A 21,292-nucleotide genomic window follows, 5' to 3' on the forward strand; every position below is an offset into this window, starting at 1 on the left:
AATGTAAAATAAATATTATTTTTTAATGGTGTGAATTAATGAGATAAGAAATGGAGTTCATTGTTTTAAGTCTCACATGTTTTAAATCAATGGTGTAAATATAGACCCTTATCTTACACTTTTACATTCAACTTTTATATGATAATTCCTTATATATAGAAATTCTCATATATACACACACATACTGTTTTGATTGGTTGCATTATGAAACTATAAGGCTACTCTACTTTGTAGAGTGATAATGCATTCTATTTATAGGAGAAGAATCAAACATAACAATCACACAAGTCAAGCAACAACTCTGGAAATTAAACCATCTTTATATATACATATATACACACACACATACCGTTTTGATTGGTTGCATTATGAAACTATAAGGCTACTCTAATTTGTAGAGTGATAATGCATTCTATTTAGTAGAAGAGTCAACCATAACAATTAAACAAGTCAAGCAACAACTCTAGAAATTAAACCATCGTTAGTTTGAAAACAAGAGTGAAACTTATAAAGAGAGACGTGCCACGTTGGATGAGAATGTTATAAATCGAATACTCGTGATGACTCCGCATGCAATTTGAAGAGAAATTGTCCGAGCCTAAGGCCTAGTAGCTTTTATTCTTAAGAAGGCACTCTTGATCGAGAGATATTGAATCTTTAGTCCCACGACTTTGAGATCATAAACATAAATCCATCATTAATTATTTACTTAAGTTGGAAGTGAAACTTGAATAATATTCAAGAAAGAAAGAGTGGTGTGTGATTTTTTCTTAATTAAAAAAATGTATTTATTCATGAATTGATTAAACGAAGAATCTTCATCGGCCAAAAAAGGCCATTCATAGTTAATTGGGACGTTGATGCTGGGACAAAGATGGAGGAGATGGTTTTTAATTTTTACCCTACAAGGTGCTTTTGGCATTGCCTAATTATTGATGGATACAAAGAGTATTTACCACTTAAAGTGAAATTCAACACGCTTTGGATTATTTGTCAAACTTATCATCTTCTCAAATCACATCAAACTTATCACGTCGTCAAGTGATTTAAAATGTCACATTTTCTATGAAAAACTTGTAAGATAATTAGTGACATTTCACTTGTCAAACTTATCAGGTCATCAAGTGATTTAAAATGTCACATTTTCTATGAAAAACTTTTAAGATAATAAGTGACATTTCACTTGATATCAGGTAATCACATGAATGAAATTCGAGGAGTTTTGACTCAACGGTGGTTTAGCACAACTGCTTCAAATTCTCTTAACATATTCTTTAAAATACATATAAAATGTCAATGTTCTCTATTTTACATATTACATATCCAACTAACACTTCATCAAATTATATATCATATTCTATACTTCATTAAACCAATGATTCTCTCTCTCTTTATTTTATCATGAAAGAGAATGAGAGGAGAGAGAGAGTGTGAGACGGGTATTATTATTTTACTTATAGGTAATTAAATAGTGATTATTTAAATGTAGGGAATCATTGTAACAGTTACCTAAAATATAACGATAATCTGATGTACAGGTATTTATGACTAGTTCTCTATATATGTTAGGGATGGCAAAAAAAACCGATCCGAGCATTATCCATAGGATAACCGATCCATTTAAAACCCGAAAACCGATCCTATAGGGTTTGAAAACGGTTTTGGTTTTGATTTTCAAACCCGTTATGATTTAGGGTCGGGTTTGGTTTTTGATGCCGGATTTAGGGTACCCGAACCATTTAATTAAAAAGGTAAATTATAATAATGACATTATAAATCATCTTTATAAAAGTATATTATTAGGATGTTAAATTTTAACATGATCAAGTATGTTAAATAAAATAATATAATAGAATTATATATTATACATTCAAACTATAATAACATGATAAGTCATATTATGTTTTAAGAAATTGAATCATACATTTATAGAAAAGTTAAAAAAATTAAAAAGTTAAATGGTAAACGGGTACCCGATGGTAAACGGTTATGGAATGGTTTCGGTTTTGGAAATTTAAAAGGTTTTTTAAACGGTTTTGGAAAGGTTTTGGTATTAGATACCTTAAATGGAAACGGTTTTGATATTCACTAATTGGAAGGGTACCCGACCTGTTGCCATCCCTAATATATGTTATCTAAAATAGAGAAAGAACTATATTTAGGTAATATGGTGTTGATATTATTATATTTTAAAAATTAAATAGAGTAAATGTCAAGCTAGTGATCACATGAATGAACTTGAAGAAGTTCTTGGCTTAACGGTATTAAAATGTGGATAGAGTAAATCTCAAGTTTGTTTATTTTACATTGATGATGTGTAAAATTGGATTGGCTCTCTCACTTCTCAATTATTCGACTGTTTGGTTTTGCTGACATATCAGATGATCGAACTAGATATCAAGATGTAGTTGTTATGTTACTGCATAAGAAGAAACTTAAACTTTGGGATTACCGAGATGTACCTCAGGGAGATGCTTCAGCTCAAGTAGGCTCGTTTAGTAGTAAGGCCATTGAGATTGCTCGATGCTTTGAGCTCCTTTTTTAGCTAGTAAACGAAAGTAAAATTGTGAGAGGGAGAGGGATTTACTTGAATGGAAATCTCCCTTTATATAAATTTGGAATAATTGATTGTCCTTAATTCATGAGGGTGAGATATCTAAGGGTGAATCCCTTCTTAAGTCCCTTCTTGTCCGGTGACAGTTACACCTCGGTACCCCTAGGTCTTTTGGTCACCTGAGATTCACGAAGTTAGGCTCTACGAATGAGTTGTAGACAAGGTGACATCTTGTATGCCAAGATGCTCCCCAACCCGATCAAGTTCTCTCTTGTCATCGGACTGACATGTGTCATCATCTCATTAGAGGGGGTAAATTTGATATCATCACACGCTCTTAATAATAGTTAAATAAATATTTTATCAAAAAAAAAGTTAGAAATGAGTTTAAAGGGTATTACGGTCAACACAAGAAAATGTAAGAACTGTCATTCAATGTTGCAGTACTACAGGTTATATGAACAATACCATTTTTCTATATATATATACACACACATATATATACACACACATGTATATTCCCTTAAATTTCACTCCTTACTGTTTATTGAAACTTTTTGATGTCCCCATCTTAACCTACCGCAGCCAGGCTAAGCCCAACACTTACTATTCCCATATACTACCAAGAAAATAATTAATAAATGGTAGGGTTAACGGTGTCCTAAGAACATTTGTTAAGGATTGATTATAGCATATTATACTCTGTCATGCGTTGATGAACACCGTTTCATATGGTTTTTAAAACTTAAAATAAGTGTATTTTTCATTATCTAATGCACGTTTTTCATCATTATCTAGTATGCAATGACATTCATTAATATTTTCCATTAATAAACCATAACTATTCAATAATAACAAAAACCCATTAACCTCTAAGAACATAGATGTTCCACCTTTTTTAGGAAAAAACCCAATCATTCTATTAACATTTTCAGGAACACACAAAGGCAGATTTCTTATTATAACCCTCTCTCTCTCTTCTCTCTCTCCCCTAGTACTACTGCTCAAATAAAGGAACAAATTTCAGAGGAAGAGTCCTCTCATCCTCTCCCATCAATCCCTTCTTCCACCATTTTCAATTTCTTCAAAAAAAAATGGAAATTCTCTGATATATCTATCAATCTCCAGTACTACACCTCTGTAGTAGTAAAAAGTACTTGCTTCTTTTCTTTCCTTTTGTCGTTTCTTTGTGGTTTAAACAAAGTTGAAAAACCCTAGAACAAGCCAGAAAGAGAAATCATCGTCATGGATTCAATCCCAGATATGGACATCACAGTCACCACCACCACAACACCACCAGCCACGTCATCATCGGCGACGTCGTCGCAATCAAGCAGCCGTTACGAGAACCAGAAGCGTCGGGACTGGAACACGTTCGGACAGTACTTGAACAACCACCGGCCACCGCTGTCCCTCTCTCGCTGCAGCGGGGCCCACGTCCTGGAATTCCTCCGGTACCTTGACCAATTCGGGAAGACTAAAGTGCATACTCCGATTTGCCCTTTTTACGGGCACCCGAACCCTCCTGCCCCTTGCCCTTGCCCTCTCAGGCAGGCGTGGGGCAGCCTCGACGCCCTCATCGGCCGTCTCCGAGCCGCGTTCGAGGAGAACGGAGGGAAGCCTGAGGCCAATCCATTTGGGGCTCGTGCTGTGAGGCTTTATCTTCGCGAGGTTCGGGACTTGCAGTCGAAAGCCAGAGGGATTAGTTACGAGAAAAAGAAGCGTAAGCGTCCACCGCAGCCACTGCCTTCCACACTGCTTCAACAACAACAACAGCAACTTCATGCTCTGCAGTCACCTCCTCCAGGTGCAAGTGCCTGATTTGGTAATTTCAAAACAAAATCGCAAATATGTATGGTAATCTAGGGTTTCCTGGCCAGGCTATTAAGTGGGCATGTTGAGTTGGGAAATTCTCGGTTACTAACAAAAAAAAATAGGTATTGCTAGCTACTTCTTCTTTTTTCCCTTTATTAATTATGGTTATTTCAATTTATAGTTAATGTTTAATATGTATGGTAATATAGGGTTTCCTTATCCGGCTCCGGCTGTCTGGTGACATATCGGGTTGGGGAATTTTCAGTTACCAAAAAAATAATCTAGGGTTGCTTATTATTGTGCATTTTGTTTGGTACAGGAGAAGCAATGGTTAATTAGATCTGGAGGTGGGGGACTGAATCTATTCACTGGTAGTAGACTACAAGTAGTGATAGTGAAAACTCAGTATGTTTTATGGTTTTATGTGAAATACTGAATGAGAGAGCAACTGATTATATTGCTCATCAATCAAAATATATATCATGTACTTGGAGCTTTTTATTATTATTATTATTGTTTTGTTTTGTTTTGTTTTTCTGTTGGCAGTTTTGAAAGCTTTGAAAGACTATACATATAAATCATGTCAGATAGTGTGTCGAGCACTAATAATTAATGGTTGGGTTGCAGATGGGTGCTCAGTTTTTCTCCTTTCATTTCATTTCTGACTTGTCTTACACCTTACTGGGTTATTACTACTTTTACTGCTTTTATTTACTGTCTCTCTGAAATATATAGTATGGTTTATTTTGTTGTATCAGGAAAAAAAATAATCATATCTCATGATTAATTAGTACTTGTGGTGAATAAAGTGTGTTGCAATTCTTGGATCAAAACAAAGTTTATCATTTTTGGGAATTTTGATTTAGTGTTACTGTTGTCATTTCATTTGATTTAGATTGGAAAATGGCTGACAGTAGTGCAATTTCCTTACACTAAACAGTTCATTGTTTGCCTGTTTGTTTTTGTTTGATTTCATGTGTTTTGGAAATACTTGCACTTAATTTAACAGCTTTTACAGTATATATATATATCATCTGCCATTTCACTTATTTGTCATATTATGTACCAGATTTTCCAGATAAAGAAAGAAAGAAATCACTGGTAACTGATCATATTAGGAACACAGTAGAATCTAGTTAGATCTCCAATCAAGTTAAATAATATATATATGTAATTAGGAGGAAAAGACAAAAAAGATTACACCAAATCTTGCCATTATTTATGTTTGGTAATGAGTGCATATTTGTGTGGTATAAGGTATCTTAGGCAAGACATGTATACCTAATGTGAAGCTAGATTTGATCATCGTAAGCCATGCATGGGACACTGATATGTGAGGGTCTTTATCTTGTAAGAAATAGTTCCCATATATTTGTGTGTGTGTGTGTGGGTTTTTTTTATGTAATTTGGAAAATAAGTTCAAAATTGTTAATGGTTGCTAGATAACCTTCTTTGACTTTCCTTTCCTTTGAAGTTGGAAGTGTAGAGGAATATCTATTACTTTTTGTGGTTGATTAGTGTTATATAAGAATATTGTATCATATGATATTGATTGACAAAGTTTGAATTTAAAATTAAAATTGAGTGTGTATATATATATATGCATTTCTCATGGCTAGTCAGCTCAATAAAGTTAGTTATAAGTTGTCTTTTAAACTTAACTTCTTCTTCTTCTTTTATTGTTCAAGGTCATGCATTCTTGCTTGCTTTCTTTTGTTCAAGGTGCAAGATTATTGAAATTTTTTCCATCTTAATTTATATTTTGGAGTGTGTTTATATATAGTGATAGGAAATTAGTTAATTTGCCATTAATTAATGAGTAATTTATTATTTTGCTAGCTCCATGAAAATTTTTGATTGGTGAGAGAGAGCTGAAAAAAAGACCTAAACATATGTGTGCAGCTTGAATGCTTGATGTAGTTGAAGTCAGTGTCTCCTTGTTTGTTGTCTGAAACATCGGATACCTCATACTTTTCTTTTAATTTCCTGAAGACGGATTAGTTGGATTTGGGATTAGCAGTAAAACTCTTGGGATACACCGACATTGATGTGTGTAGGTATACATGAATGTATATGTATGTATATCCGCGAACGTATGTATTCGTGTATGCATACACTCATTTGGGTTATACAGATGTTATATATATATATATATATATATAGTGGGTCATGCATGGCTTCTTGACCATTACACACATCTCGCAGCGTATGGTTGGTCGTCCGACAGGAGTATGGAGAGATGGACCTAGGGTTCTTTGTATGGTTAGTGAAATCAACAGCGTACAGAATCTAACTAAAAGAAGTAAAGAGTGTAAGACTGATAGCTTAATTAAGATCGATCATCGAGCTTCTCCTTCACTGATAATATCATTACCCACTAAATTAGTGCGTCTCCATCGATAAATTTTTTCTTCCATTGATGAGTTTTCAAGAACTGGTTACATTACTGTTAAACAAAGTTGCTACAATCTCTGCCACGCATTGCCATTGAAGGGTTTGGGCTGGTGTCTGGTCTTTTCCCCTACTTTACCGGGAAAGTTTTGCGAAAACCGATGTTAATATATGTGGCTGGAACAAGCAGAATATTCTACTATTCACCTTTTAGATTTATAACCTATAATAAAATAAAATAAAATTCCTCTCTCTCTTTCTGTCTCTCTGTCTCATCGTGAATTCAGAAATTTTGTTGTAATTAATTAAACTGTTTGAGCGTTGACTAAATTATTTGAGGGATAGGGCAAAAGGGCTTCAATTCTTAACAATAATTTCCTCTCAAAAATATGTTTAAAATCATTTTTTAAAATTTAAAATTGTGTTATAGAATATTTTAGTGTTCTTAATGTTCGAATATAATAGATTTTGAAAAAAAAAATCTAAACTATAAACTTTAAATCCTAAAAATATTTTGGGTAACCGAAATTCTCAGTCCAACATGTCCACCGAACAATTTGATCAGATCTAAACTCAAACCTAGCCCCTCCATGCTAGCAATCACTAAGATCGGGTGAAAATCATGTGAGGAGAATGAGGCCAATAAGCCTCTCATGGGCAAAGGAAATAACGTCGAAACTGTTGGGCATCAGAGTTATCATAGTCAATTTTACATTCCGTTCAAAACTTCTCTGTTTTCTTTATTCTAAATCCTAAATAATAAACACTAAAATCTAAATCTTAAATTTAAAATTCTAAACTCTAAATACTAAATACTAATTAATCATAACTCCTAAATGATATTATATCATTTTAAAAATATATATATGATTTAACATAATTTTTGAAGGTATTGTAACGAAAATTATAGCTAAGAATTGGAATCCCTAAGTTCCCAACTCTTTATATGTGGGTTGAAATATAATAACAGGTACATCAAAATTGATGTGAACCAATTTGTGCTTTTTACGTCAAAATACATAGTGACCCTACAATTATCAATGCTGCTGATGCATGGCGGCAATTTGTCAACATTATTATTCCTAATTGGCCAATTAAGACTGATTTTTATGCTCTACGAGCATAAAATTGAGCGATTTAATCTCAATCGCCTGTATTTAAGCTTTACGAGTCAAAATAAAATTTGACAATTCCAGTACTTTCCCAATCTTTACAAATTGACCAGAGAGATTCATCACTAAGTTATCAACCACTGATGCAATTAAGTGGTTGGTCACTAATACATATACATAAATGTAGCGAAATCTGTTCTCCTTTGTGGCTAAAAGAAAGGAATCGCTATAACATCACTTTCCCATCAAAAAAATAAGCTCTCCACATACACTAATTTCTTCTTTCATCCGGTGATGTTATGAATTCTTGACTTTAATAATCAGGATGTTTTACTTGTCATGCTGACAATACATGAGAAAATAGTAAATGAAAATAACTTTTTGTCCATTTATATTTCGACAACTTAATATGAAAAGTGAAAACTGATTTTCATCTCAAAAATCCATGTAGAGTTTGTGTAATAATGAGAAATTATTCAATGGTTCTGACACACCATATTATATGTTGATCTAATGCAGCAAAATAATGAGATAGTGTCAATTCACATGCGTTAGTGCATTTTTTAAATTTTAATTATAAACTACTTATCTCCATTCTAAATTAGTTATGGTATACTCTAACAACATATAAGAGCATCCACAATTACTGAGAGCTCTTGTGCCCACCCTCCATATTTCTCAAAACTAATGTTTTTTTGATAATATCAATTGTTTGATAATGTCACACCCACAATGACAAACAATCTCAAGAACTCCAAATCCTTCATATTTACCCTCTTTGAGTTAGTTTTTAAGTAAGTGTTTCAAGTTCTTGGTAAATCTATTTTGAAGAGCCCGGTGGGACTATCGTAATTTCTCGTGTAATAATATCATTTACTCGTACGAGAATCCCGCATTCCGCGGTCAATTAGATTAGACGTTGGATTTGAGTAAAACGAAAACAAAAGCATTTCCAATATTTATAAAAAGAGTGGGACCCATATGACCCACTAGCCCTCTCCAGCCCCACGTGCGCACCTGTCACCGATGTCGGCTACAGTTTTCCCTCGACAGTTCAAACGCATGAGACTCCTACACGTGTACTCTTACGGGCATCTTGCCTACCGTGTCTCGGTGAGCGTTACCTGTACTTGATCTCCGTCCCCAGTTATTTATTTAGTGGGTCCCATATCCATCCGATTTTAGCCGTTGGATTCTAATAATTCGTACGGACAATTATCGGCCGGGACTGAGAAGGAATTTTCAAATTAGCTTTTTTTAATATATATTTATACGACTTTTTTTATGATGAAAATAAAATAAAAATAGATGGCAGGTCTTGTCACTTCAAATGAACTGTTGTTTTGCAAGAAAAGAAATCTGAGATTCTTTTAGGCCCCACTAGATAGGCAAAAGTTTCAAAGAAATTCGGTGGGAGAAAAGACCATTATCGGTGGAGATTTATCATTAGTGCATGTTAAAATTCCAACCTATATGAGATTTATTAATCATTTACTATCCATAATTGATAAGAGCATCCACAATGGGATGATTTTGAAGTACTTGATATGATACTTTCTTGATAAGTTAAGTGCTAGATGTTCACAATGGATATAATGGAGTGTATTTTAAGTACTTGAAATGTTACTTTTTTGATAAGTATAGCGCTACATGCACACAATGGGTGAAAAATGACGCTTGAAAATTTAGTTGTGGAAAAATGATACTTGAGAGTTGGAGTATGTATATAGTTGATGAATAGTGAAGAGAGAGATGATAAAAAGGAAGAAAGAGGTGATGAAAAAGAAGAGAGAGATGATAAAAAGGAAGAAAGAGAAGATGAAAAGGAAGAGAGAGATATGAAAAGGAAGAAAGAGATGATAAAAAGGAAGAGAGAGAAAATAGAGAAAGTGAGTATGGAGTGTTGGAATGTATGAAGTGTTGATGAATAGTGTATATTGTGAGATTTAATCATCCAATTAAATTGTGCCACGTAGGATAAAGGAGGAGAGAGAGAATAATTTTGAAGTGCTTGATATTTCAAGCATCACTGTGGATGCTCTAACCACACATAATCACGATTAGCTCATATGAGACTTTTATGCATAATATCTCACAGAGGTCTCGAGTTCGAGCCTCCACATCCCTTTGTATTAAAAAAATAATTAATAACCACAACTTTTTCTTAATTACAGTGGATCTAGAAACCTGACTTTTACAGTGTCAATTTAGTCCGCCCAACTCCCAAGGTATTACGCACTTTAATCCGCCCAACTCCCAAGATATTGCGCACTTTAGATCCTATTCGAACCACTAGGAAATAATCTTGTCTCTCTCATTCGAATTCAAAATCTTTTTAGTTTGGGAGAGCAAGTGGCCAGCCAACTTATTTGGATGTGGAAATCGAGCTTTCTTATCTTGATATTTCAATCCAACTAAGATATTGAGTGTTTTAGAGCTTCATCATCACGTATTTATTTCATAAAATAATTTCTTCTCATCCAGTCGAACTCATAACATGTTTAGTTTGACGGAATGAATATCCAAATGACGAGCAAGCCTGGATGTAGATAATTGTGTGGTTGATATATGGTTGGATACATATAATTGGAATATATATATATCCCCTTTAATGGGCCAAAAATAGCGAATGTGAAAGAACTGTATATTATGTTGTTGGTCTCATTTTCACCCAATTAAAACTAACTTCAATTCCGACACACTCGTTGTTATATATTAGTATGGTTTAATAATTACATTGAATTTCGGCCCAAGACTTAACTAGTATATAAGGTTTACGAGTATTATATTTGGCCCGTGAGTTTATCATTGGGATAGTCTGATGGACTGTACTTTCAATGAGTTCCCTTGTTATTAAAAAAGAGAGGGGGTGTTTCCAATTTCTCAAAGAGAGAGTTTCCCATCCAATGGATGCCATTTTCAGACGCTAAGCAAAGGGTGCCCGGGACCTGCTGTAATAAAATTACAACAGGTCCCGCTATAATGCCCTTTATGGGTCATAAAAAAATTTATTTTTATTTTTAAAAATCATAAATATATAGTATTTTTCATAACGAATCCAACGGTATATTTTTTGTTTGAAACAAAAATCAAATTCATCGTGATCAAAACATCGAATATTTTAAGTTTATATTCGATGGTCTAGAATTGTCGTGTCTTTTTCATGTTGAATTTGATTTTTGTTTCTAACAAAAAAATATATCGTTGTGTTCGTTACAATGAACATTACATACTTATGATTTTTAAAAATAAAAATAAAAAATTTTAATGCCCAAAAGGACATTCCAATGGGACCTGCTGTAATAAAATTACAGCAGGTCCCGGGCTTCCCTAAGCAGACCGCTCCATCCCTTAAAGAGAGATGATGTAGGGGGTCCTTGCTAGTGCAAGCTATATATCTACCTACCTCTCTTCTGGATTGTTTCTATTGTGGACATTATTATCAGTTTTTGCATGTTTAGATGGGGGCCTTCCATTGCAAGTCTGCGACACGTAGGTGTATGTGATATATATATATATATATATATATGATATGATGTTTCTTATTAGGGTAGTCTTGGTGTCACTACTCACTATAACATTAATGTAATCTCTGGTTATGTACTCTTTACGTACAATTATTGCCAGTATTTCTTCTTCTTTCCAATCCAATGACTTCCAATTTTAAGTTTTCTGATTCAGTGCCCGTGCGCGCCAGACTATCACAATCACACAAGTTAAAAGTTGTAAGCACATGCAGTACTAAATATGATACCTCCCTATGTATGTATAGACCTCTAAGTAGCACTCCCTTAAGAAAAGTGTCATGAGATTAAGGTTTGTACCGGATGAGGCCCCCCCTCCAGTGGATAAACAGATTGACTCCTGTGATTAAAATTATAAGATCAATGATAATGAATGACGTTCGATTTTTTTATTAAATTCAAAATATTATTATGTGAATTTCATACACAGATTGAACATCTCTGCCATTAAAATTACACTGCAGGCAGGGACCTTAACCCGCTTTGTGTCCAGTCCCGTACATGGATTTGACTTGAAATTTGGGTCGTTTTTGATGATGATAGGTCACATCCCCAAAAGCAGTTCGACAATGAGAGCTCATTTTAACTTGTCTTCTTCTACTATAAACAGGGAGAAGGGACGTGCATGTAAATAGAATTGGGGTGCACCTATACACGTGTGGCTATAACAATAGAGTCTGGTCAGCATTAGATGTGCCTTTAATACCTGTCCCAAAGGTCAAGTAGATAAGACGAGAGTTTGTCTCACGTTCATGTGTTTTTTTGGCTATGGATTCAGCTGCCGATATCTCTGTTATCCCAATTGAGCCCACGAATGCATTTATAAATTCTATGTGTCAAACTTAATAACTGAAATAATTGGGATATCAAACTGTTGGGATGTTTTTATTGTTTTATCATTTTCGTTCCGCAAAAATATTATTTAGCTTAGAAATATATGTCAAGAGGTTGCGATATGATTACTAGGTCCATTCCGTTAAGATTAGGCCCTCCTATAACTTGGGCCAGACCGGTAAAACGTCCATGATTGCAGACCTGGGCCGGAGCCTGTGTAAGTTCGAACGTTTTACCTCTCTAACACATTAACGGGATGCAGTCAGTCCAATGGGCTACCCGGCCGGCTGCAGCCCATTTAGAAAGTGCAATTGACGAGACTGTAGAGAATGAAAACAAGAATGGAGTCACTCGAGTGGACTGGCAACAAAGGGTCTACGAAAGCAGCTACAACATAGCATATAAACTGCCATTGCAATCCATAGTAGAGGAATCAACTTCTTCAGGGAAGAAATTCCTACCCAGCACACTCACTAACACTCCCCGTCCTCTCCGGAAAACTGAAAAAAAAAGTTTCAGTGCACTCAAGAGATTCTCTAAAATACATAAAAATACATGAAGCTGGCAAAAATTAATTCCGAATTGATTTCACCAGCAAATAAAGAAACATCACAAATCCAGAAGCATGTTGAATAATGAAAACAACAGATCCTCAATCAAACAAACAGCTAGTGTCTCGAAACGGCAAAATTTGTCGAGTCTCTGCAACGGTTTGAAGCCTAAACAAGTACATTAAGTCTAAATAGATAATAAAGGAAATGAACTATGCAAAAACAATAAGTGGTCTCTAATTAAATGAACTCTCTCGTAAAACTTATCCTGCACCAGTAATCTGACAGAGATTCAGCCCAGCAGCTCCAACAAATCACCTTTCTTCATCTTTGAATACCCTTTTATACCGCGAGATTTGGCCAGTGCCCTAAGTTCAGGTAATTTCAGAGCGCTCAAATCTTTCCAATCCTGTTTCTCCCCAGCCTCATCCTCATCCCCATCAGCAACGTCCAACTCATCCTCGGCTAACTCATCAAACACATCCCCGCCTGGAAAAGCTGACCTGGACTCGGGCTCAGTTTCTATCTCCGGTTCTGGCTCTGATTCAGGGTCATATATAGGCTCAGGCTGTATCTCAAAGAGATCCTTTTTTATTTCCATGGCTTGTGTTGTAGAATTGAGGGTGTCCTCACTGGGATAAATGGGCTCGTATTTCACTTGAGGGACTGGAGACTTGCGCCTAAAAATCGATCGTGGCCTAGTTGGAGAAGCGGCATTGGATTTTGGGTCCTCACTTTCAATTTTGCTCGTAGAACTAAAGAAACTTCTGCTTTTGTCTTCATTGAATGCACTTTGTTCTGGCTGATCCAAATTAAAATCTTCACTGCTGCCACTTCTGCCTTTTCTCTTAGCTTGCTCGCTCGAGTGTTTCCTCAGAAGCTTCAGAAGAGAGTTCACAGTTTCACTCTCTTTACCTTGTGTTTGAATGGCTTCAATCTTCTTCTTTTCTTTTACTGCAGTTCTTTCCCGGAGCTGTGCCTGGACCTTCCTGAATAGCTCAACAATCTCCTTCTCCCTAGGTCCAGGGACTGTAGTGGCTTGGGACTTTGAATTATTGGAAAGGGCAAGTAATGGCCCATTCCTTGAAGATAACAGCTCAGATTCGTCAAGGTTCCCAAAGCTGTCCCCGTCCCTCTCTTCGTTTTGCCAGTTTCTGTTTCTGGAGTATCCACCTTTGTTTGGTCTCGAGAAATCTGGATTTCTCCTAGCTTTACACACAAATAATCCCCCACTAGAAGCACATTTCAGAGATCCATATTTCACCTGCGAATGGTTTATACTGTTGCCCTGAAAGGTACAAGTAGATAAGGAAACTACTCTTCCTGATACTCCCAAACAAGGGAGACATTTGCCATCTGATGGTCTATAACCTATAGGAGCAAAAATTTATAAGATTAATGAATGACAAACCACAATATGTGAAGCAGAGCACTTTCAATAAAAGCTCCTAGGTTGCCAAAATCTCATTCAATTTCTTTTGTAAGAAACTACTGCATGACCAAACTATCATTGGGTTCTTTCCTTAAGGAGTTGAAATGATAAAATAGCTGTTGACAAATATATTACATGAGCTAGAATATAATTATATAATAGTTAAAATGAAGTGGTATACAAAGGTCATTGAATAGAAGGTAGATTACACATGATACATAAAATGTCTTTTAACAAACAATCTCAACCTCAAATCATATAATGCAAATCCCACACGCAACATATATCTCTCAGACTTACAACACGAGTAAAAGCGGTAATAATGCAATATATTTGCTTCTGCCGTCCAAGGGTCATTCATAAACCATGACAGTCAAATCTCGAACTACTCGTACCAAAGGACCATTGAGACTACATTAGCGAGTTTAAGCATCCAATTATACCTCTATCTCTTCTAGAAGTATACTTTCTCTTGACAAAAACTGTATGATACATGAATCATAACAGGGAAAGTATTGGAATAGTGTGTTAATCCTGATCAACGTTTTACATATCAAAAGAGTTGGTGGAGACACAGAATTAACAAGATGAAGTGAAGGGTTAAAATATATTCAGCCCAAGAAACCTCATTTAAGCATGCTAGCGGTGGATCATCAATATGTACCCAAAGTAACAGAATGCGAACTTTATTTGTCATAGAAGTAAAATGAGAGAACTACGTGACTCAGTATAATATGGCAGGAAAAAAGAATGGGTCAAATTCAAAAAGCGACTCTTGAAACCCCATTCTCCAATAGTCAAAAGAAGTAAGTGATACAAAATTTGGAACCAATTAACCTACCAACCAAAAAGCAGCTGCAGGAAGAAAAATAAAGGGAAGCATCGGAAATTCTACTCATAAATTGTCAAATATAAGGATCCCAGAAGTGACAATAGAATAACTCAATACCCAGGTAGTCATGTTAGGTCTGGAATTTCAAAAGAAGCAAGCAATACAGAATTCGGAACCAATTAACCTGACAACCAAAAAGCAGCTGCAGAAAGAAAAAAAATAAAGGGAAGCATCGGGAATCCTACTCATAAATTGTCAAAGATAAGGATCCCAGAAGTGAAAATAGAATAACTCAATACTCAGGTAGTCATGTTAGGTCTGGACTTTCAAAAGAAGCAAGCAATACAGAATTCGGAACCAATTAACCTGCCAACCAAAAAGCAGCTGCAGAAAGACAAAAATAAAGGGAAGCATCGGGAATTCTACTCATAAATTGTCAAAGATAAGGATCTCAGAAGTGAAAATAGAATAACTCAATACTCAGATAGTCAGGTTAGGTCTGGAATTTCAAGCTGACATTTAACAATTCAAGATTGCTCCAGAACCACCCGTTTGCGGCCACAAAATTCAAAAATAATTTTGTCAAATAGTTGGACGGCAAAGCTCAGCTATACATTAGAAATTGAAGAGAAGGTCTAAATCCCAACGGATATTGAAAGCAAACGTCGAATTCGATACCATTTCCAAAGTAAACAACATTCATGCATAAATAGTCAGAAATCAAAAGCAAAATCCTTGCTTCTCTTTACAACAGTGCCTCGAGAACCAAGCGCAACGTAGAGAAGAAGGAGAAGAAAGCGCAAGAAGTTGAGGAGTGAAGAAGGTAGAACGCACCTGGTATGCTCTTAGCGATGAGATGAACTGCGTGCGACATAGCTTAAAACCCTGCGAGTCTCTTCTCTAGTCTAATGGCGGTTTCGCATTTTTCTGAGGAGTTTTTCTCCTTTCCTCTAAATTTTATTTCGTAAAAGGTTTTTTGGATATTAAATATTATATATATTTAGCTGGATCTGAAATCGGGCTCCTTCCTGGATTGAACTGGCCTTATCATACGGCCCAAATCTAGGTTCGTTGGGCCTTTACGAAAACAGAAGCATCTTAACTTCCCTTAAACCTGGAACTTGGGCCGTTAACATTTTCAAATAGTCAAATGAAAGGCAGACTGGCACCTGCCACCTATCACCTATGCATGATCTTGGGCCTTTTCTTTAAACAATCTTCGGCTTAGTCCATTTCAATTTTCAGCTTAGTGGGCTAAGCCCATACCAAAAACAAAAGTCTGCGTAGCGCAACCGCCAATATAGTTAATACTCAATATTTATAAAACAAAGAAGAGAGTGACAGCCATTGATATGGATAGTATAACCGGGTCCCACCTAACCCGCCAGCCATGGAAAGGAAGCCACGCGTTTCTTTAGATTTGACTAGTCTCCGCACTTCTCCTCATCATCGCAGCTCACCAGCTGACGCAGTGTCAAAGGCAAGGCCAATTCAAAACCGAAACGCAACAGAACGAGATAACTGATCGCGATCGTTTCATTTCATTGTCGCAAAAGCAATCAAATCCAGATTCTTACAGGTAGTAGTCGAGGTTTGGGTTTGCCATAATCTTTTTTTTTTCCTGAATTTGTTTTTCTTATACGGTTTTTTCTTTTTTGGTTACTGAGAATTGAAAAAGAATATGAAATCAATTGAAGGACGAACAACGACGTTAGAATGAGTTACATATCACGTCAATTTAGTGTTGCATAGTTTTGGTAATATGGTTTGTCTACTTCGAGATTGGATCGTTTTTTACCTTGTCTTTGCTTTTTTTGATGGAATTAGGTTATACGGATCCCCTTTGATTTTGAGCGTTGCGAGAAGAGTTAAAGAAAAATGGATAGGTTGAAATTGGCTCAATTGGGAGAGAGATTGAAGACGGGCGGGGCCCAAATGGGTCGATTGGTTAGCGGTAAAGTGAAGGAGATTCTGCAAACTCCAACACCCGAGTCGAAGATGGTGGACGAGGCGACGTTGGAGACACTAGAGGCCCCCAACTGGGGTATGAATTTGAGAATATGTGCTCTGATCAATAGTGAAGAGTTCTCTGGGTCTGAGATTGTTAGGGCTATAAAGAAGAAGATTTCGGGAAAGAGTCCTGTGAGTCAGAAACTGAGTTTAGATTTACTGGAGGCTTGTACTATGAACTGTGAGAAGGTTTTCTCAGAGGTGGCATCTGAGAAGGTGTTGGATGATATGGTGAGGATGATTGATAATCCGCAGACAGATCCGGAAAACAGAGAAAGGGCGTTGCAGTTGATTAGAGCTTGGGGAGAGAGTGAAGATCTTGGGTACATGCCGGTGTTTCAACAAACTTATATGGTGAGCTTCTCTCTGCTTATTTCTTTTGTCAATTAACGTTCTTATAATCTACATGATTTTTTTGGACCAGTGATATATTAGTTGTCTGTTTTAAAAAGATAAAAATTGACTGGTTTTTGGACGTTATATTTATTTGACCGTGGACCTTGGTGCACGTGAGTTGTTTGCCCGGTTTACCTTTTTTTTTTTTTAAATATTTCCTTTGGAATACATGTCTAGTAATGTTGTGCTGTTTTATGGATAATTTTTTATTTACTAAGAACACATCTGATCGTTTTGCACTCACACCATATTGTGGATTGAGGGAATTTGTGGGAAGTGGAGAAAGTTGAACAGCGGGGAAGGAGAATTATTTATTGCTTGAGTGTTAGAATATGGGAGGGAAAACTGAAAATAGCGAAATTGGAAGAGGATAAGGAAAATTGATATCTTTCCTGCATTGCTGCGGTGCTTAATTGTGTTTTCTATCTATTGGTATAGAAAAATGGAGTAAAATAACAGACTAAACTTCATAATTACGGAGATTTTCATATAGCCTATTATGCCAGTTTCCTACCATTTCATAGACAGTCATCCAGATAACTAAGGTAAATTTGACTCTGCTTTGTCACGTATCCCTTTTCTTTACTGGTGGTTCCTTCCCTGTCGTTTGTATTAGTAATGCAGATTACATCTGGTTTGGATTGTATTATGCTGCAATAAAAGCTTATGACTTATTAGCTTGTAGTTTCCTTGAAGCTGTGTTTCTTCTTGGTTTAACTTGATTTGTAATTTTCTTGTGATACTTTCATGAATTTGCTTCCTATGATGTAGTTGTTGACACAATGCATGTAGTACTGCATTGATAATTGTTGAAAAAGGCTGTAGCCATCATTGTGAGGTCTGGAGAGAGCATAGGTATGCAACTTTGCCTTTGTATCTCACAACCTGTTTCTGTGATGACCAAGATTAGGAATAAGTAGAACGGAATAGGATGGATGATGATTATGAAGCATTGGCTAGTTTAATTGTAAGTATGGACGCATTGCTGAATTTCACATCGCTTGTAGGATTTTATCGTGTATCGATGGTGAGCCCATTCTTAATTGTACAATGATGGATGAACTCATAAGATCTCTTCAAGATAATTCCTTTAGGTTATGTTGTTTGTAGCTTTAGTTAGAAGATGCATACTTGGGCACATACCCTGGAATCTAGGCACTTTAGGACCAAACAGCATAGACAATTTGAAGAGTACAATTGGAGTTTTGACAGAAGGTACCCTTTTTTTTTCCAGCTTTACAGATGGTACCCTCGAAGCTGTAGTAAATTTCATAGGTCTACCTATATGTTGGGCTACCTAAGAGAGAACATGTTGAAAATGTAAAGTAAGTGGAAATGAGAATAGTGTGATCTATGTGCGTTGACACGATGAAAGACCGGATAGGAAATGAGGTTATTCGATCTTAGGAAGGTACCTCTGGTTGAAGCTAACATGAGAGGTCATGTACAAGGTAGGAGATTCTAAAAAAAAGAAGGGGGAGCCTAAAAAAGGCATGAATAGAGGCAATGAAAAATGTTTTGGAAGTCATATTCGTGAAAACTGTAGCTTTAGGTTGGATTGGTGTACAAAATATTATCCATGTTGTTGACTGTATTACTATAATCAATATTTAATTATTTTTTAATGGAGCAGATTTCATAATATTTGGTTTAAGCTTTGTTGATGAACATGGTGAACAAGTAGAAGGAAATAATTAAGGATGCAAACAAGGTGAAGAAGTTTTTTTCTTTATATTCATTTCGTGTGAAAAATACGGAACCATGGAAGATAGCTATGTGATATACTGCAGTAGAAGGATAACACTTTAAATTATCACTGTGTTTTTGTTAAACTATTACATCTGAGACTTAGTAGGTTATGGACATAATGTACTTGCCCTATTCTCTGGAACCTCATATGCCACTGAATTATCTTAATCTGCGTTTCTGCAAAACCTCATTACTTTCTAGCTTCTATTGAATATTTTCTCTCTTATGCTACCATTTTAGCCTGCGATATGTTCTTGTGGTTTTTTCATTTCCCTCTTGTGGAGAGAGACTTTGCTAGATTGGGAACATGCCAGAAGCAATATTGCTCTCATGTTCTTGTTCAGTTTGCATATGCAATTTTCCACATTGCCTTTCAGTCTGACTTATTCAGCATGTTCTGGATTTCATGAAGTGCATTTTGAAGGGACATTGACACCATTTTTATCTTCTTTTTCCCCCTTTTGTTGTTATGACAGAACTTGCAAACAAGAAGTGTGCCGCCGCCTCCAACAGAAGATGGGACTGCACTCCACGTGCCATATTCCTTGGAGTCATATATTCATCAACAGCCTCTGACTCCTGAAAGGTATCCTCCTCAGGGAGGATTGCATGGTGTAGATGGTACCGGCCTTCCCTATAACTATGGGAGCCTTTCAATTGAAGAGAAAAAGGAGCTTCTTCTAGTGACTCGTAACAGCCTTGAACTGCTTTCTAGCATCTTGAATACTGAGGCAGAGCCTGTGGCCCTAAAGGTAATTCAGTTTACAATTTTACATTACCATGGAAGTGTCTTTTAGTGTTTACCAGGGAAAATAATGGAGAGGAAAGAGAACATGATAATTAGATTGAAAGATTGAATTCCAAGTTGTCTAGAAGTTACATGTAGTTCCGTATTTTCCATTCAGTTCCATTCCATTCCATTCCTCTGGGAAATATTTATTATTTTCCTTAAGCTGTTAGCCTAAAGGAACATCAATTCTAATTAAGGAGGAATCTTCTTCCGTCTAGAAAAATAGAAACGAGATTCTAGTCAATGACGGCAATTAATGAGAGTTATTGCATGGTTGCAGGAGGATCTGACATTGAGCTTACTAGAGAAGTGCAAGGAGTCACAGCCAGCCGTTCAAAGAATTGTAGAAACTATAACCGATGATGAGGCCATGCTCTTCGAGGCCCTAAATCTTCACGAGGAGCTTCAGCAAGTCATCAGTAGATACGAGGACCTGGAAAAAGCCCTAAATTCTGGTGGACAACATTCTGAGAGCTCTGATAACACTGAAGCCAACTCCCCCGTAGACTCTGGAAGTCAAAGTGAAACCAAGGAGGTCGAATCCCATGATAAAGCAAAGGCAGAAAATCCCCTAGGAGGTGATACTATTGAATCCGGCAGTGGTAAGCTTGGTAATGAAACAAATGTGGTCAAATTCCATGATAAAGCCAAGGAAGAAAACTCCCTAGGAGCTGATACTAATGAATCCGGCAACGGTAAGCTCGGTAATGAATCCAGCAGTGGTAAAAGCAATGTAGAGAAGGTGGAGCAAGTTGGCCTGTTTTGAAGGAGTATGTAGTTGAGGCTCATATGTGCACTTCTCAACCTTCTCTCGTTGTCTATTTGCTAGTAGTTCCATTGTTCTTTTCCCTTTTTTGTTGTTGTTGTTGTTGTTGTTGCTTTTGTTATGCTTTGATATTTTGATGTACGGGTACATTTTAATAATCAGGTTATTGCTGACACTATTGTATAGTCTTATATGCCATTATCATCACTGATTTATGGTGCTCATTTGGGAATGATTTGTATTTTTTCATGAAAAAATAAAATGATTGTGTGATTGAAATTGAATTCTCTACACAAGAAGGGATGTAACGATTAGAAAACCTACATCAGAAATGAAATTGGACATCCTGAAAAGGGTTAAAAAATTTGCCTTTTTGGGACAATACTTCCCGCTTTAACTTATCGTGAATCACACGAAAAACTTTTGTGTGTACGGGTCAGAAAGCTCTCAAATATCTAAATACGCGTTGGATTTTAGCTCAATTTATCATGTCGGCAATCATATAAGAAACTTCTTCCACTTCTGTATGCATGGGT

At 36.1% G+C, this 21,292-nt stretch overlaps 3 protein-coding genes across 3 annotated transcripts; 2 read left to right on the plus strand and 1 right to left on the minus strand.

Annotated features, from left to right (window-relative positions):
- Window positions 1-3,484: 3,484 nt before the first annotated feature.
- Window positions 3,485-4,901, plus strand: LOC120007122 (protein LIGHT-DEPENDENT SHORT HYPOCOTYLS 4-like). Its single transcript, XM_038857308.1, has 2 exons — window positions 3,485-4,491; window positions 4,689-4,901. Exon 1 carries the CDS (start codon window positions 3,800-3,802, stop codon window positions 4,373-4,375), a length of 576 nt encoding a protein of 191 aa, XP_038713236.1. The 5' UTR covers window positions 3,485-3,799; the 3' UTR covers window positions 4,376-4,491; window positions 4,689-4,901.
- A 7,928-nt stretch (window positions 4,902-12,829) lies between these two features.
- Window positions 12,830-16,030, minus strand: LOC120006826 (rho-N domain-containing protein 1, chloroplastic-like). The gene is made up of 2 exons (XM_038856924.1): window positions 15,880-16,030; window positions 12,830-14,152 (listed from the first exon to the last, which is right to left on the minus strand). Exons 1-2 carry the CDS (start codon window positions 15,917-15,919, stop codon window positions 13,074-13,076), a joined length of 1,119 nt encoding a protein of 372 aa, XP_038712852.1. The 5' UTR covers window positions 15,920-16,030; the 3' UTR covers window positions 12,830-13,073.
- Window positions 16,031-16,460: 430 nt separating this feature from the next.
- On the plus strand, window positions 16,461-20,963 carry LOC120008076 (TOM1-like protein 2). The gene is made up of 4 exons (XM_038858586.1): window positions 16,461-16,624; window positions 16,873-17,409; window positions 19,677-19,952; window positions 20,271-20,963. The coding sequence occupies exons 2-4, from the start codon at window positions 16,924-16,926 to the stop codon at window positions 20,754-20,756; spliced, it is 1,248 nt and encodes a 415-aa protein (XP_038714514.1). The 5' UTR covers window positions 16,461-16,624; window positions 16,873-16,923; the 3' UTR covers window positions 20,757-20,963.
- The last annotated feature ends 329 nt before the right edge of the window (window positions 20,964-21,292 follow it).

This window comes from Tripterygium wilfordii, chromosome 10 (assembly GCF_013401445.1).
Source record: "Tripterygium wilfordii isolate XIE 37 chromosome 10, ASM1340144v1, whole genome shotgun sequence".
Taxonomy (NCBI): Eukaryota; Viridiplantae; Streptophyta; class Magnoliopsida; order Celastrales; family Celastraceae; genus Tripterygium; species Tripterygium wilfordii.

Excerpts from the sequence above, each read along its gene's own strand:
- LOC120007122 (XM_038857308.1), top strand. The coding sequence starts at position 3,800 with ATGGATTCAATCCCAGATATGGACATCACAGTCACCACCACCACAACA.
- LOC120006826 (XM_038856924.1), bottom strand. The coding sequence starts at position 15,919 with ATGTCGCACGCAGTTCATCTCATCGCTAAGAGCATACCAG. Across the intron at positions 14,153-15,879 it reads CATCGCTAAGAGCATACCAG|GTTATAGACCATCAGATGGC; the intron begins GTGCGTTCTACC and ends TTGCTCCTATAG.
- LOC120008076 (XM_038858586.1), top strand. The coding sequence starts at position 16,924 with ATGGATAGGTTGAAATTGGCTCAATTGGGAGAGAGATTGAAGACGGGC. Across the intron at positions 17,410-19,676 it reads TGTTTCAACAAACTTATATG|AACTTGCAAACAAGAAGTGT; the intron begins GTGAGCTTCTCT and ends TTGTTATGACAG. Across the intron at positions 19,953-20,270 it reads CAGAGCCTGTGGCCCTAAAG|GAGGATCTGACATTGAGCTT; the intron begins GTAATTCAGTTT and ends GCATGGTTGCAG.